The sequence below is a fragment of the Solanum dulcamara genome, chromosome 2, assembly GCF_947179165.1.
Source record: "Solanum dulcamara chromosome 2, daSolDulc1.2, whole genome shotgun sequence".
Lineage (NCBI taxonomy): Eukaryota > Viridiplantae > Streptophyta > Magnoliopsida > Solanales > Solanaceae > Solanum > Solanum dulcamara.
In genome coordinates, this window is record NC_077238.1 from 67,899,339 (window position 1) to 67,914,120 (window position 14,782).

General features: G+C 34.2%; 2 protein-coding genes across 3 annotated transcripts; one reads left to right on the forward strand and one right to left on the reverse strand.

Moving 5' to 3' along the window:
- The first annotated feature begins 1,217 nt into the window (after positions 1 to 1,217).
- On the forward strand, positions 1,218 to 11,242 carry LOC129880641 (uncharacterized). 2 transcript variants are annotated; one of them, XM_055954763.1, is made up of 7 exons: positions 1,218 to 1,499; positions 2,498 to 2,569; positions 3,056 to 3,143; positions 8,772 to 8,904; positions 9,015 to 9,053; positions 9,381 to 9,506; positions 10,364 to 11,242. In XM_055954763.1, exons 1-6 carry the CDS (start codon positions 1,325 to 1,327, stop codon positions 9,459 to 9,461), a joined length of 588 nt encoding a protein of 195 aa, XP_055810738.1. In that variant the 5' UTR covers positions 1,218 to 1,324; the 3' UTR covers positions 9,462 to 9,506; positions 10,364 to 11,242. The 2 variants fall into 2 exon arrangements, with proteins under 2 accessions (XP_055810738.1, XP_055810739.1); XM_055954764.1 differs by having other exon boundaries at positions 1,219 to 1,499; positions 10,410 to 11,242.
- Positions 10,371 to 10,937, reverse strand: LOC129880642 (cytochrome b561 and DOMON domain-containing protein At5g47530-like). The gene has a single exon (XM_055954765.1). It carries the CDS (start codon positions 10,935 to 10,937, stop codon positions 10,371 to 10,373), a length of 567 nt encoding a protein of 188 aa, XP_055810740.1.
- Positions 11,243 to 14,782: the final 3,540 nt, after the last annotated feature.

Here is a 14,782-nt window from a genome sequence, read left to right on the forward strand (position 1 = left end):
GAAATCAATAACTCGAATCGAAAAAAAGTTATTGATTTATTGGTAATGAGTTATTGTATTAGCAATTTTGGTAACAGTTTCAATTTTTAATTATCGAATTATAGGTTCTTAACAATTTGAGATTTTTTCTTAACGGGTTAACCAACAATTCAATAATAAATTAATAAATTATATTTATAAAGTCCCTGACTTATGATTATGATTTAATTTCATACTTTTATTTTTTGTTGTCTCAAATTCTCAGTTATTCTAACTGTGTTAGTGTTTGAGCAAAATACATTCTGTCAACTTATGTGCATGATTCACTTAATTTATTTCCTTATTTTTAGGTAATTTTTAAATTAATAATCGATAAATCAATATCTTAATAATTTTATAATGATTTAATATATTTACAAATCAATAACCTAAAGAGAAAATAGCCTAAAATCCCCCCAATCTATACCTGAAATTTCAACTACACACTTCAACTATATGGGTGTCCTATCACCCCCCTGAATATTTTTTAAATCTATTTTATACACTCCTGGGTGTTGACCCGTCATCGCCTCCTCTAGGCACGTTACAGGAGGAAAAAATGATCCAAGTTGCCCAAAATTACATACACGTATATATCTACCTAATTTTTGGGAAATAATATTCCCAAAAGTCATCTTCCCCAACATTAAATATCATTGCTTCTTCCCCACCATTTACATTCGATTTTCTTCTTCAATTTTTTCTAATTTTCTTTCAAAAATAGCTAAGATTTTGTCGTTAATGCTACTTTCTACTTCAAATCTTGTATGGATGAATCATACCCAATGCTCAATGATGAAGTGAGATGCAAACACAAAATTTTGCTGAATTTGCAAACTTATTAGTCGAAATCAATAGGGTAAGGGAGATGAGAAAAGAGAAAAGAGTTGGGTCTGAATTTTTAGGAGAGAATAGAAAGGGAATATTGAGGGAAAAGAAAAGAATTCGGATTGCTGAATCTAATTTTAAGTGGGACCCGCGCATGTATACACAATATTCACTATATTTGGTTTATGTGGACAAACCAGCATTTCCAGGTGTATAAGATAGATAAAAAAATATTCAGAGGGGTGATAGAATACCCATATAATTAGAGTGTATAGTTGAAATTTCGAATATAAATTAGGAGTTTTAGACTAATTTTTCTAACCTAAACGTAACGAAACCTATGGATACGCAGTACTAAAACTCTGAAAAGTATACCAAAAGTTAAACCAAATATAGGGTGGCCCGTAAATAGTTTGCAATAGTGAAGCCCAATAAATAGTGCAGTTGCTGGTACAGTGACAACTCGTTAGCAGAGAGAATGAAGGTGAGTGTGGAAGGGGAGAAGGTGATACTGGTACCCTACATGAGAGAGCATGTGCCAAAGTACCATGAATGGATGCAGGATCCTCTTCTCCTTCAAGCTACTGGTTCTGAACCTCTCACCCTTGATCAAGAATATGAAATGCAACTTTCTTGGACTCAAGACCCTTTAAGTATGTCTTCCATTTTTGATTCAACTTTCACTTTTTATGTCACTGTATACCTGAGATATAGTTACCCTTTTGATCATTGATGAAGAAAAAACCCATCTTTGCCAGAATTGCTGCTTTTTTGGAGGGTAATTTGATGCAAACAGATTTACTGTCTTTTCATGTTTATTAAAGAAATAAAAAAGCTATCTTGGCCTGAATTAGTGTTTCTAGCTGAATCAAGAGTACCTTTACGCCAGACCCCTTAAGTATGGATTTCATTTATGGTTCAAATTTTGCTTCTTATGTCACGGTATGTTTGAGCGATACTTACCCTTTTGATTATTGATGAAGAAAGAACCTATCTTTGCCAGAATTGCTGCTTTTTTGGAGGGTAATTTGATTCAAACAGATATGCTGTTTTTTCATGTTTATTAAAGAAATAAAAAGCTATCTTGGCCTGAATAAGTGTAGCTGAATCAAGAATACATTTACTCCAAGGCCCCTTAAGTATGGATTTCATTTCCATTTCTGAATGAAATTTCACCTTTTAGGTTTGTTGCATCTTTTTGGGGTTCTAAAATAGAAACTGTGATCTTTTAATGTTTTGGAATGTATGTAATGCTGAGAGATAATGACCCCTTTTAATATGTGAAGAAGAGCCTGAATTGCCTTATTAAGTGGGCCATTGGCCATGTTTCATTGTGAAATTTGAAAAAAATTAGTTTTTGTTATCATAGTGAAAACATAATATTTTCTGTTTGCTTGTTGAAATATGGAAAAATGCTAAATGTCAAAGACCAATTATAAATTTGATTTATAACATAGCTTGCACAACTTATAATCTTAAGTGTAATGGTAGATTTAAGTGGTGAATCGTTCCTGAACTGTGGCTTATGTCAGCTTTTAGCTGGGACAGAAAGGAATAGATAGTGATGTTCTTGAAATTTAATGGTTTTTGGTTGTATTTTCTTCTTATGGTTTCTAACAAAATGTTATTGGAAATGCTTTTTTAATGACAGAGCAGACTTTCATCGTGTTGGACAGGGAACTAGTTGTTGGAAACTTCATTCATGGAGAACCTCATGTTGAAGGTCGCATTCTTGTTTTGATCTAGTTTAGTCACTCCATATACCTTTATTTCAATGTTAATAGTGCCTTGGTCCTACCTATGATCTTTGATCAGCACGGAACCTGTGGTAATTTACTTTGTATGCTCATACTAAGTATGAAGCTCTATTATTAGGATCTGAATTTTCTGCAACTAGTTGAAATTTTCCTTTTAGAATTTTCTTATTGGTTTTGCAAATTTTTGTTTTTATAAGAGGCTTTCACAAGTTTTAGCGGGCAATAATAATTTTGCATAAAGTGTGGGGGTTGACTGTATGTGCACCAGATTCAAGTCGATGTCCACATTGTAAAATTAATTTTGAGAGAAAACATAGTTAAGTCAGATATAGGAAAATTGCTGTTGGTTTCAATTGGTTGTCCAAAAATAATTCTGAATGTGTGGGAAGTGGGAACCTGGTTTTTCCGGATTCATATGTGATTCTCAGTTTGACCATATTGCTTTTTGACAGCCATTGTTGGTGATGTAAACATATACATGAATGACTTGGATGATCTCCAAATGGCTGAAGTTGAGATTATGATAGCTGAACCGAAAAGGTACACATACTTTTATATCTCCGATTTGCTGCATCAATTCTCAATGTTGTGTCACTAGTTGATTGATTCCTCCACCGTAAAAGAACTATGTCTGTTGTAATATTAGATTCCTTTCTATAGTTATGATTTTGGAATGAAAATTTGTCATGTCATTGAGAGGAATAATTATCACTTGTTTCCCAAAAGGTAGTTCATCAGTTAAGATTAGGATGAAGAAATATTTACATGATTAGCCTATTGGATTTGCCCTAGCCTATGTCCTAGGAGTCTCTGTTCTTTGCTCAAGAGAGAACTGCTAAATTGATTGCATGCAATTTTCCCTTGACTTTTTGAATAAAGAAAATGTATCAAGCGGATGTAATAAGCTAGAATGCCTTTCTAGTGCTTTTGGGCCTCTAGCTAAGTTCTTACTTTCTGACTGGCGCCTTCTCAAGTACATCAGATGCTTCGCTTGTTTGACTTGTTATCTCTTTTGTTTAGGGCGTCTCCAGTTCATCCTTCTAATATGATTGAGTTAGTTTCAAGAACTTGTAACAAGAAATTTAAATAATATGCGGAGGCTTAAAACAAAATTCAAAGACAATAAATTAAGGATAGAAGAAATTTAAGAATAGAAGTTCAAGAATTTCTAAAATAAAGCTAAGAACCCTAATTTGCCTGTTATCTCTTGCTAGTAGGAGGTCGGAGATATCCTGTGGAATTAGTTGAGTGTAATTGTAGAAAAGGAAAGAACTTACATAGCAAAAGGAATCTGGACCCCTAATTGAATAATTAGAGACAGTAATTGGTATAAACTAATTAGATGAAAAGAACCAAAGATATCAAGTTTAAAGAATTAATCTCACCTCCTACAAATTGTTCTTGTAAGATTGCAAGACAAATCTCAAGTAGCAAACACTTGAAGGTGTATAGAAAAGAAACTCTCATATTGTATTGATGATAAAGTGTAAAAAGAACAAATGGCATCTTTATATATGGCACAAGGGTGTCACAAAATTTAAATCCAAAAGAGCAAGGAAATTGGATGCCCTCCTATGCCTCTTTTCCCTATTCCTGAGGGAGTAGCGAAGAAGATCCACAAGTTGAGAAGGGATTTCTTCTGACAAGGAAATAAAGAGAGAAAAGGTTATAACGTAGTAAAGCAGGATTCATCTATTCTTAGCAAGAAGCAAGGGGGTTTGGGCATAAAAAATCTTAATCAGCACAATAGAAGTCTTATTCAAAATGGATATGGAGATTCAGCAGCGAAGACACAATGTCCTGTGGAGAAGATTCATATACCAAAAATGTGTCTTAATGAATCAGTGGATCACCAGAGATGTACTTAGCACTTATGGTTGTAGTGGGTGGAAGACAGTCAGAAAATTATGGCCTTACTATAGCACCAACATATCCATTAGAGTTGGGAATGGAGTAAAGACAGATTCTTGGAATGACCTTTAGTTAGGAAAGGCTACCCTAAAAGATCAGTTCCCTGATCTTTACATCTTAAGCCTCCAAAAGGATGACACAATGTCTCAGATATGGAGTGCCCAAGGAACCTGATCTTCAGGAGGGCCCTAAATGATTAGGAAATTGACAGACTTTCAAGCATTTTACAAGCTCTGAACCCTTTCAATGGCACCACAATTGACAGAGACAGACAAGTTGGGAGTTGTGCAGCAAAGGGAAGTAAGTTAAATCAGCCTACTGGAATCTAAACAGTGTCACCTCCTTGACAGAATTGTGGCCTTGGAAACTCATATGGTAGGTCAAAATCCCCCACAAAGTTTCTTGCTTTACATGGTTGGTTATTAGAAGAGCTTGTTAACTCATGAAGCCCTACAGGGAAGAAGTTTACAGGTTTACAGATATGCTCAAGATTCCTATTATGTGACAAGGTGCAGAAAACAATGAGCATCTATTTCTACATTGCAAGACCACTGTAAATCTGTGGAACATGTTTATTGGATGGGAGTGCGTAGAAGAAAGGCAGAAGAAGATTGGTGGCAAATGTATCGCGACATGCATATGGTGGACAGTGTGGAAGGAAAGAAACTCTAGACATTTTGTTTCATCAAAAAAGAGACTCTAGACATTTTGAATAGAAGCAGTCACATGCAAAAAATCATGATAAATTGCCTTAATTTCTTTTATTTTTGGTGCAAACAGGACCTAATGGGGGATATATATGATGGGTAACATTCATACAAAAAGTGTAAAAGTCTTAACTTTTCAGTTTCTAGCTCTTTCCACTGTCCTCTTGGACCCCAAGATGTAAATCTCCTCCCTATCATTTCTGGTGATGGGTTTTTGTGATATATGAAATAGTTGCCCTTATCAAGAAATAAAAAGTCTTAAACTACTTTGGATAACAAGTCCAACTACTTTGGGAAAAGGGAAGTAATAACTTTTAAAAGAATTAAGGTAAGTTTGATCACTAAACTAGAAGCTTCGACAAGGCTCCCTAAAATTAAGGAAGAAGCTCCTTAATTAAAGAAGAAACTCCTTGATTTGTGGTTGATTTTAGCCTCCCTCTTTCACCAATCATTATGCACGAAATTATCTACTTTTCTCAAGCCTTTTTGGACTCCAATTATATCCATTTAAAGCCAATTAATTATCGACTTTGAAGATTCTTGCTTGACTTGAATTTTGGGACTTCCCTTGGACTTCTTAAGTGCTGAAATTTAGGACTCTAATAATCATCACATGGACTTCGATTTGGCCACAAAATAATTGTAGAACTTGCATAAATGGTCTTCCACGACTTGGACTCTTCTTCCAATACAAGACAAGTCTAATTTGCAATTGAAGCCCAATTAGCTTTGAAGTTCCTTTGTCTTGGAAAGTCATAGGCCTTCTGGAATCTTCCAAAGCTTGTCATTGGTCTTCAACAGGCTTCATGGATACTATCATTCCCTCTTAAAATAAATCCGTCCTTGAACAACAACAACAACAACAACAAACCCAGTATAATCCCATAATGTGGGGTCTGGGTGGGGAGGGTAGAGTGTACGCAGACCTAACCCCCACCTTGAAATTAAACCTATAAAATAAAAAGGACAAACATTAGTAAAAGAAATCCACCAATAATAAGAAAGGATGATAGAAACAAAACAAGAAAGTGACTATGCATTCCCTTATCTAGTTAAGCCTACTAGGTATAGATACTCCCCTTTAAAGCATGTAAATATGATCTTCCCAATAGAATAATATTTCCTACTGAAACCAGTACAACAAGAATTTATCTTAAGATGCATTAATGATACAAACTTGCATGGCTTTATCAACAAAGTATCCCTCAATTGAGCATGGCAGAAAAAGTACTTAAGATGAACCATGCATCCATTTATCCCAACTTGCATCAAGCTTAACAATTTTATGGTAGAACCATGTATTCTCCATGTCACTTCCCATGGATTCTTGTACATGTAAGCTTTTCAAAAAAGCACTTATATCTTCAAGATGGTTGGAACCTCTAAATCCCTAACTAGAAATTCAACATCATCTTTTTTTGTAATGGAAAGAAATGTCTTCTACTCAATTTACCTTGTTTTAGAAGTATCTTAAAAGACTCATGACCAATCTTGATCACAAACTCTCCTAGACACAAGTAGTGTTGCCATGTAGCCAAAATCCTTACCAAGACATGCAATTCTCTGTGATAAGTAGAATAATTCAAAATAGCTCCACTCATTTTCTCGCTTCCAAATAGGTTTGCTTATAGGAGCAATTCCGATGAGACGAAGGAATCGCAAATACAAGTAGAGAAGCTGCTTGATTAAGGATTTGTGAGAGAAAGCATGAAAGGATGAGTCCATGCTCTGTACCCGTGCTATTGGTAAGGAAAGGAGGAGAAAGAAGAGTTGTTGTACAGGAGGAGGAAGAGGAGGAGGGTAATGTGTAGTTTGTGCCAGATAACCAATGTAATGTGTGAAAAAAAGAAGAGTTGCTCCACTCGTTTTCTCACTTCCAAATAGGTTTGCTTATAGGAGCAATCCCGATGAGACGAAGGAATTGCAAATACAAGTAGAGAAGCTGCTTGATTAAGGATTTGTGAGAGAAAGCATGTCCATGCTCTGTACCCGTGCAATTGGTAAGGAAAGGAGGTGGAAGAAGAGTTGTTGTACAGGAGGAGGAAGATCAATGGAGGAGGAAGAGGGGGAGGGTGATGTGTATTTTTTGCCAGAGAACCATGTAATGTGTGAAAAAAAGAACAAAAACAGGTATAGTGCATGAATTTGATGTGCTAAAATCCCACGTTAAAAAGCCGTTAGACGAGATTTATTTTTAAAGAAACTTGCATAATGCATAAAAAAATGCACGCTATGCAAAAACGGTGTGGTTACTGTGGCATCATTAATGGAATCAACAAGGGGTGGGAGTTAGCTGGCGTAGCTCCTTTTAATTGAATTAGGACTGAATGCCTCCAATGATACTTTAAAATGAAACGAAGTAAGTCTCCTTGGAAATTTCGTAGTGGGAGTGGTTAATTTAGTGAACCTCATGTGATTGAGGATCCTCTTTCTTGGTGGGCAAATCATGGTGGGCAAAATTTACATGTTATTTACTCAATCGACTTCTTTCTCCTGTTGAAAGGAATTGAGCACTTATTCTTTGATTCACAACATCGAAAGAAATAAATTACCAATTTCAAAAGTTGAAGATTTAGTTCTTGCACACTATAATTTATGGTTGCTCTCTCACAAGAATAAGAAATATATAAGTGAACTGAGCAAGTACCAGGGTTCGGGTATGTCTACATTTTCTTTATGTGATATTTTACTCTATTATTTATTTTGTATGATGACTCTTTTCCCTTCTCATGAAAACCTTCTGATATATCTCTTCATTTTAATTCGATGTTGCTTTAGGTGGAGATTGTTTTGATATTGATAAGATGACTAATGGTTTAATTAAGCTATCAATAAATGAACCTTCAATCATAAGGACTGGTTTTTGGAAGAAGATGATATTGAGGAAGAAAGCTATGAGTATCTAATTTGACTATGCTTTGTTAGTTAAGTTCAAATGTTCATTGTTTTTGGTAAAGCCTGAATTTTTACTTTATGTATTGATTTTTTGTTTGATAGTCATGTGATTAACTAATTATGAATAGCTAAGAGTTATTTCATTCCTGTCCTTTTCACTATGTTTGATTCTTTTAATTATATTTGTTCTATTGTAATTTACTTATAATATTTAGTTTGTTAATTTGTTGTGTACAATACATGGTTGGAGAATGGAAGAAATATGTCTATCTTGGAGAATGCTTAGAACTTAGCTGCTTGTGCCTATAACTTGAGAAATTATCAAAATGAAAGATTAAAATTTTACAACCTACATGTAAGTTTTCCACAGAAACTCTTAAAATTTAGAATATTTGTATAGCTCTACTTTTATAATTTTTCTTAGTTGAACCCATACATGGATCCATATCACCGAATTTTATAATTTTAAATTTTCCCGAATCTGACCTCGAGATCCATACCCATATCCGATACTCTCACCCGAGTCGAGCAACATAGTTTCTCATACTTTCTGCATGTCACAAGTCTGTTTTTATTTGTAAGTTTTCAATTTCCCTACATTTTATTAATTTTTCTGACTAGTTTTCATTTTCTTATGGTGATTTTGCTAGTATAGTCGTGGCAAAGGGCTTGGCAAAGAATCTGTTCTCATGATGATGACATTTGCAGTTGATAATTTCAAGATACATACCTTCCGCGTCAAAATTGGAGAATCAAATCAAGCCTCTCTCAGTCTATTCCAAAAATTGGTATCTCTATAACCACCAACTCATGCACACTGTTCATAATGTTATCCATTTACATGTAAATTTGAATCTACAGAGCTGACAGTCAAGAAATCTCAAATGCTTTTTTGCAGGGTTTCAAGGAGACCTCTTACAGTAAAATCTTCAACGAGGTGAGCTGATAATTCTCTTTTTCTTTTTCTCAATAATTAATTGTTGGCTGATTTGAAGACATTTCCCAGGGCTACAATGGAGTTAATACTGCTAGAATGAGAGTTCAGTGGATGAAATCTTCATTCTCTGTTCAGAAACATCATAATTAACTGTTGTGTCCAAGTTGAATTGGAATAGGAATTCGCGCTTCTTAAATCTTATACTTATTAAGTTCGTTAAAAAAGGATGCTTTATCAAAACCTCATTTTGGCTAGGTTCCCCTTCTGGTTCATTTGTCTTATTCAATTTTTAGTTGTTGACATCTAAAATCTATAAATGTTATGCAGGTGACCTTGGAGTTGCCAATGACTGAGTCAAAGATTTTTGAGCTGCGTCAATTAGTTGGCAATATGGTTACACATTCATAGCACCTGAAGATACATTGTGTATGCTGATGACTGAGACAATATGAGGTGAGCTGCACTGGTTAATTGGCAACATGGTTATAGGTTCATATTGCCCCGATAGACCATTCCCTTCAGACTGGAGGGTATTATTGGGGTGATTAGTTTTATCTAGAGACTGTTGAATCAAAGTATGCAGCTCTTCTACTGATTTTTCACTAATTAATCTGATCCAGGCGTTTAAAGGAATTCTAAATATGGCCTTTTCTTTTTTTCCTCCCTGTCATATTACTCCGGAAGGTCACCTTGATATGTAAATTAAACGCAGCAAATGGTAGATTATTGACTAATTTGTGTGGTTCGTGTTCAAACAAACAATAGTTAAGAGTTTCCTTTGTGATATTTCTGCATTACCTTTATAAAAAAAATAAGAGTTAAAGTGTCAAAAACACACTTAAATTATGTTCTTTTTTTGAGTTTCATACCTAAATTATTGGGAGTGTGAGTTTCATACTTATTACTTTAATTTTTGTCAAGGTGGAAGGTTTTATCCATGTGAAATGCCATGTGACAAGATTTTTTTAAATAAAAGAGAGTGTATTACATACACCATTGAGTTGTATTTCTCAAACTAATAAGTGATAGTTTAGGTATGAAACTCAAAAAAAAGAAATAGTTTAGGTGTATTTTTGACACTCAACTCAAAAAGAAAATAGTTAAGAGATGACGAACAAAGCATGAGAAGAGTTGGATGATTAAAGATATCTTTTTATTGCCTGGAAATAGAGACAGCTTATTTTACAGTAATCTGTCTAGAACTTTTATTGTAGACATTTTGGTAACCTGATGTAGAAATATTGGATGAAAGTTAAAGATGACTTTATTTATTTGATAAGCTAAAAAATAAACATCTCGATTTTTCTCAGGCAGTTTTCAAAGTTTCTGAAAATCTATTTCTCCAAATGATTGAAGGTGTGGGGATGATAATGGATGCATCTGAGGGATGTCGTTCGCGACTGAGTTTCCACCTTGCCAGACATGATTTACTGTGGTTCCATTGCCCAGTGGCCCTATAGTTGCAAAGATAATCATCTCGTTGTTCAAGTATTCTGCAGATATATTTGAAACTTGAAAGCTGAGATTTGCTTCCAGCATTGATGGACTGTAACTTGTTATTTGTGTTGTGTAAGCTATCATGCTGTCATTTGATTTATGGAAAGCAACTAATGCTTGCGACCCGACCATGCCTTGTCTAGTAGGGTTGATAGCCCATGCTACCCATCCCTTAGGATCTTGTTTAGCTCTGTATGCAATTGAAACTTTTGTGCTGGATGAATTGTAGCTCCAGTGTAGGTTTGCTTCTAAGAAGGGAAGTACTTTGCAAGTGGTGAAAATTCTATTGGCTGGGAAAGTGTAGTGTGAACAGTTTTGAGCAGAGGTAACAAGAAAAAGTGAAGCAAGAATGCAGAATAGCAGTTTGGATGTTGAGCTTGGCGCCATGGGAACAGATTATTTTCTTTTCTTGAACTAAAAATGAGACGAAAGGAAGAAAACACCGTAAGAGACTATTGAGCGACTGTCGAGCTGATCCAACACCAAGCTGAGAATGTAGTATGTTACCGTTTCTTCAAGTTGAGAATCAGGATGTTGGTGCTTGGTAGGTATTTTATACTCCAACAATAATGTGTCTATTTTATGAATGAGGTCTAGGGGAATTGAATATTTCTTATATGTTACTTTTAGGGGTCGTTTGGTGTAAAGGATAACATCAAATAGTCTCGGGATTAAATTATAGTGCCACTCAATTTGTTGTTTGGTTGGGAGTTCGGGATACCTTATCCTTGGATTAATACTTAATACCGGGATAAGTTATCCCTCCTCTTGGGTGGTATAGTAATACCGGAATAACTTATCCCGAGATAAAATAGGTAAATGACAAAAATAGTCCTTTAAATTCTTTTTATACATCACTTTTCACACTCATAAACGGTATTTTTATAAATAAATAATTTATTCTTAAAATTTATATAATGCATATTATTTTGAATGCAACAAACCAAATACTCAATAAGAAATAATTCTATCTCAACTTATCACATCATAATTAATTTGATCATAACTTATCACGTCATAACTAATTCCATCATAATTTGTATTCAAACCAAATGAACTCAAGGTATAAGATGTGGGTAGATTTGTTAAGAAAAATAACACCAACTGTAGAGAACTAAGTAATGTGTTAGTTGACTTGGGACCTCTTCAAGTATGTTGAACCATCATACTGGTTGACTTAGGACCTCTTCAAGTAATTAAGAAGTGATTTTGTCATCCTTTTGATACTTTCAACTCTACTTAGTTTTTATCCAACAACCATTAACTAAACACGGCATCTTCAATGTTTTCATCAAACTCCTAATCATCTACTTAGTTTTCATCAAGTATGTTTAACCGTTGCTATCTACAATGTTTTTGTTTGTTTGTCATCCTACACCCAATCCATCTACTTAGTTTTTAGCCGTCCTATCCAGAGTTCTCTCAATGATAGAGTCAGAATTTCGATTAAGTTGTTTCATAATATAAAAAAGTAAAATTGCATAGTAATTAAGGAGTATCAATATGTGATATATGTACATAAAAATATATTTTTTCCTAGCTATAGTGTGATTTTCTGACAGAGTGGTGCCGGTCGACACCCCTCCGCCACTGGCTCAGGTATGATGTTAGTCTAAATCCTATCAGTCTTTCAGTTGTATTTGTTTTAAAGAAAAAAGGATAAAGCTCTTGATTGATTTTTCTTAAGTTATTCAGATGTCTTAGTTGGGAAGTTTGAAAAGTTCAAAATGTGTAGACTAGTTACGGAACTTAGATGCATTTATTACTTTGGCAGGATTCTTAAGAGAAATGTTTTGAAAACTATCATAGATTTTCGATTAAACATTGAAGTCGCTTATAAATGTTGAAGTGCGTTCGCCAATTATATATTAGGAAAACTAAGCTCAAGCTCCATAAAAGTAAAATAATTACAAATAAATATTCTTTTACAATTCATACCTCTCAAGGCATGAGATTCACGAGCAAGATATCGTCGTAGTATCAATATACTGTCATGGTATCACTGATGTCTACTTCAATCTTTCAACTACATCTCCATGAAAACCATTATATATTGGCATGATATCATTAAGGATCATTTCATATAATCATTAAGGATCGTTTCATACAAATGTTGAATGATACCATCATAATATATATATATATATATATATATATATATATATATATATATATATATATATATATATATATATATACTGTGATGGTATCATAATGATTTTCCTAAGTCATTTCGATATTACATGAATGATACTACCACTATATATTTGTATATTATAATGATATTGAAAATCCTTAATGAGACACTTTTAAAATCCTCCATGATACCATAACAATATATTGATACTTTATCGATATCATATAGGATTGAACTCCTTTCTTAAGAAATAAAAATAAAATAATTAAGAGAAAATTATTAAAATCACAACCTTATTTATTAAACTAATTAGTAAATATATTCTTTGTGATACTCTGTCGGTATGTTGATGTCATATCGGTATCATATAGAACTGAGCTTAATCCTCTGTGATACTCCATCGGTGTGTGATACCCTATCGATATCATGTAGTGTGGACGCTGACGTCAGCGCGCAAATTTAAAAATAATTAAAGAGGTATAAAAATAACTAATTTGGCCGAAGGGGTATATAAAGAAATTATTTAGGGAAGGGGTATGGGATGGTCCCTTATATATTCAGTACTTTCAATCTTTATATGTGTTTACAATTAAAAGCCAACGAGGACTACAACAATAAGTTATATGTCCTATAAAATAAAGGGTTACATATCAATATGTACGAGCAACAAAAACCATTTTCAATAAAATGGCCATATGTATATATCATCAATACATATATCTAATATATCGATATTGTATAAGTTGCGTACAATTTTGTATATATGTGTATATAAATGTATCATAGATGCATATAAATTTGTATACATTGTAGACTGATTTTTTTTCTCAATTTCAATCAATTCAAATTTCCTCTAAGCAGTCCTAAAATTTGAATATGAGCTCCTCTCAATATTTCAAGTCTTTTGATATATCATTCATTCGAAATGATTTACGTTTATGGCATGTTGAGTTTTAAAGTCGAGCTTTGAACATGAAAGAAGAAGAAGAAGAATTAATGATAATTTAATTATTTTGGATAAGAAATTTTGATCCAGTAGACATTTTGTCTAATCTTTCCTAAAATAAACCAAACCAGAATTCCACCAAATTTATTATCGGATTTCTCAATTTGGCACCCATTTAACCCACCTTAATGTGACAATCCGCCACATCAGCATGCCACATCAGCACCATATAAGCACCACATGACACAAAGTTATTCATGTGGAAGGCTTACATAGGAAGAAGGATAGTCCTTGTTAGAAGATTCTAGAGATAATGTGAAGAATTCCTTTGGAAGACCTTAGAATTTCATGGATTTACATGGAAGGTCTTTAGAATATTTTAGGATTGTAGATATTCCAGAGGAGGGACTTATTTGTAAATATGTAGGAATTTATTTAACAATTATTATTTACATATTAGTCCTTAAGTAATTAGTATAAATTGAGGGGCATCCATTTGTAAAAATCATCAAGCAAAAATCAAAGTTCTCTACAATACAATATTTCCTAGCAATCCTCTTGTATTCTCTCTTCCATTCTCTTAACGATTCTTAGATTCTTTCACTAACTTGACATAGCAAGATCGTGAGCAAGTGGTGCAAGAACGTGAGCTAGTTGTCAAGTGTGACACGTGTGCTTAGTAGAATACTAAGGATGTGCAATGTGGTATTACAGCAAGATAAGGAAATGGCAAAAGACTGAGAAATTAGCGCTGCTAACACCCAAGCCAACATCACCCAAGATATCGCCAGTAAGAAAGGATATGGAAAAAAGAGGAATGACTCCAATAAGAACCAGGAGGTGGCGCCTGAGGTTGAGCCAAATAAAGGACTTACATCTTAAGAAGCTTCTACCACTGAGGCGAGCAAGGATGATGTGGCGGTCCTGCCTGAGGATACCTCGCTCGGTAGAGAGTAGGCCATGAAAAATAATATGGGGATGGATGCAGTTGAGATATTTGACCAATTTTTGGGGAAGGAATAGGGCACTCCAAGAATTTTTGAGGGACATACTCTTGAGGAGATCGAGAGCATCCGAAGTGACTTCGATAAGCGTACGCAGACTGAGATAGAGACAAGGCATATCATCGCTACCTTAGAGTGTAGACTC

Coding starts and splice junctions, on each gene's coding strand:
- LOC129880641 (XM_055954763.1), top strand. CDS start 1,325: ATGAAGGTGAGTGTGGAAGGGGAGAAGGTGATACTGGTACCCTACATG. Junction 2,570..3,055: donor TGGAGAACCTCATGTTGAAG/GTCGCATTCTTG, acceptor GCTTTTTGACAG/CCATTGTTGGTGATGTAAAC. Junction 9,054..9,380: donor ACAGTAAAATCTTCAACGAG/GTGAGCTGATAA, acceptor AATGTTATGCAG/GTGACCTTGGAGTTGCCAAT.
- LOC129880642 (XM_055954765.1), bottom strand. CDS start 10,937: ATGGCGCCAAGCTCAACATCCAAACTGCTATTCTGCATTCTTGCTTCA.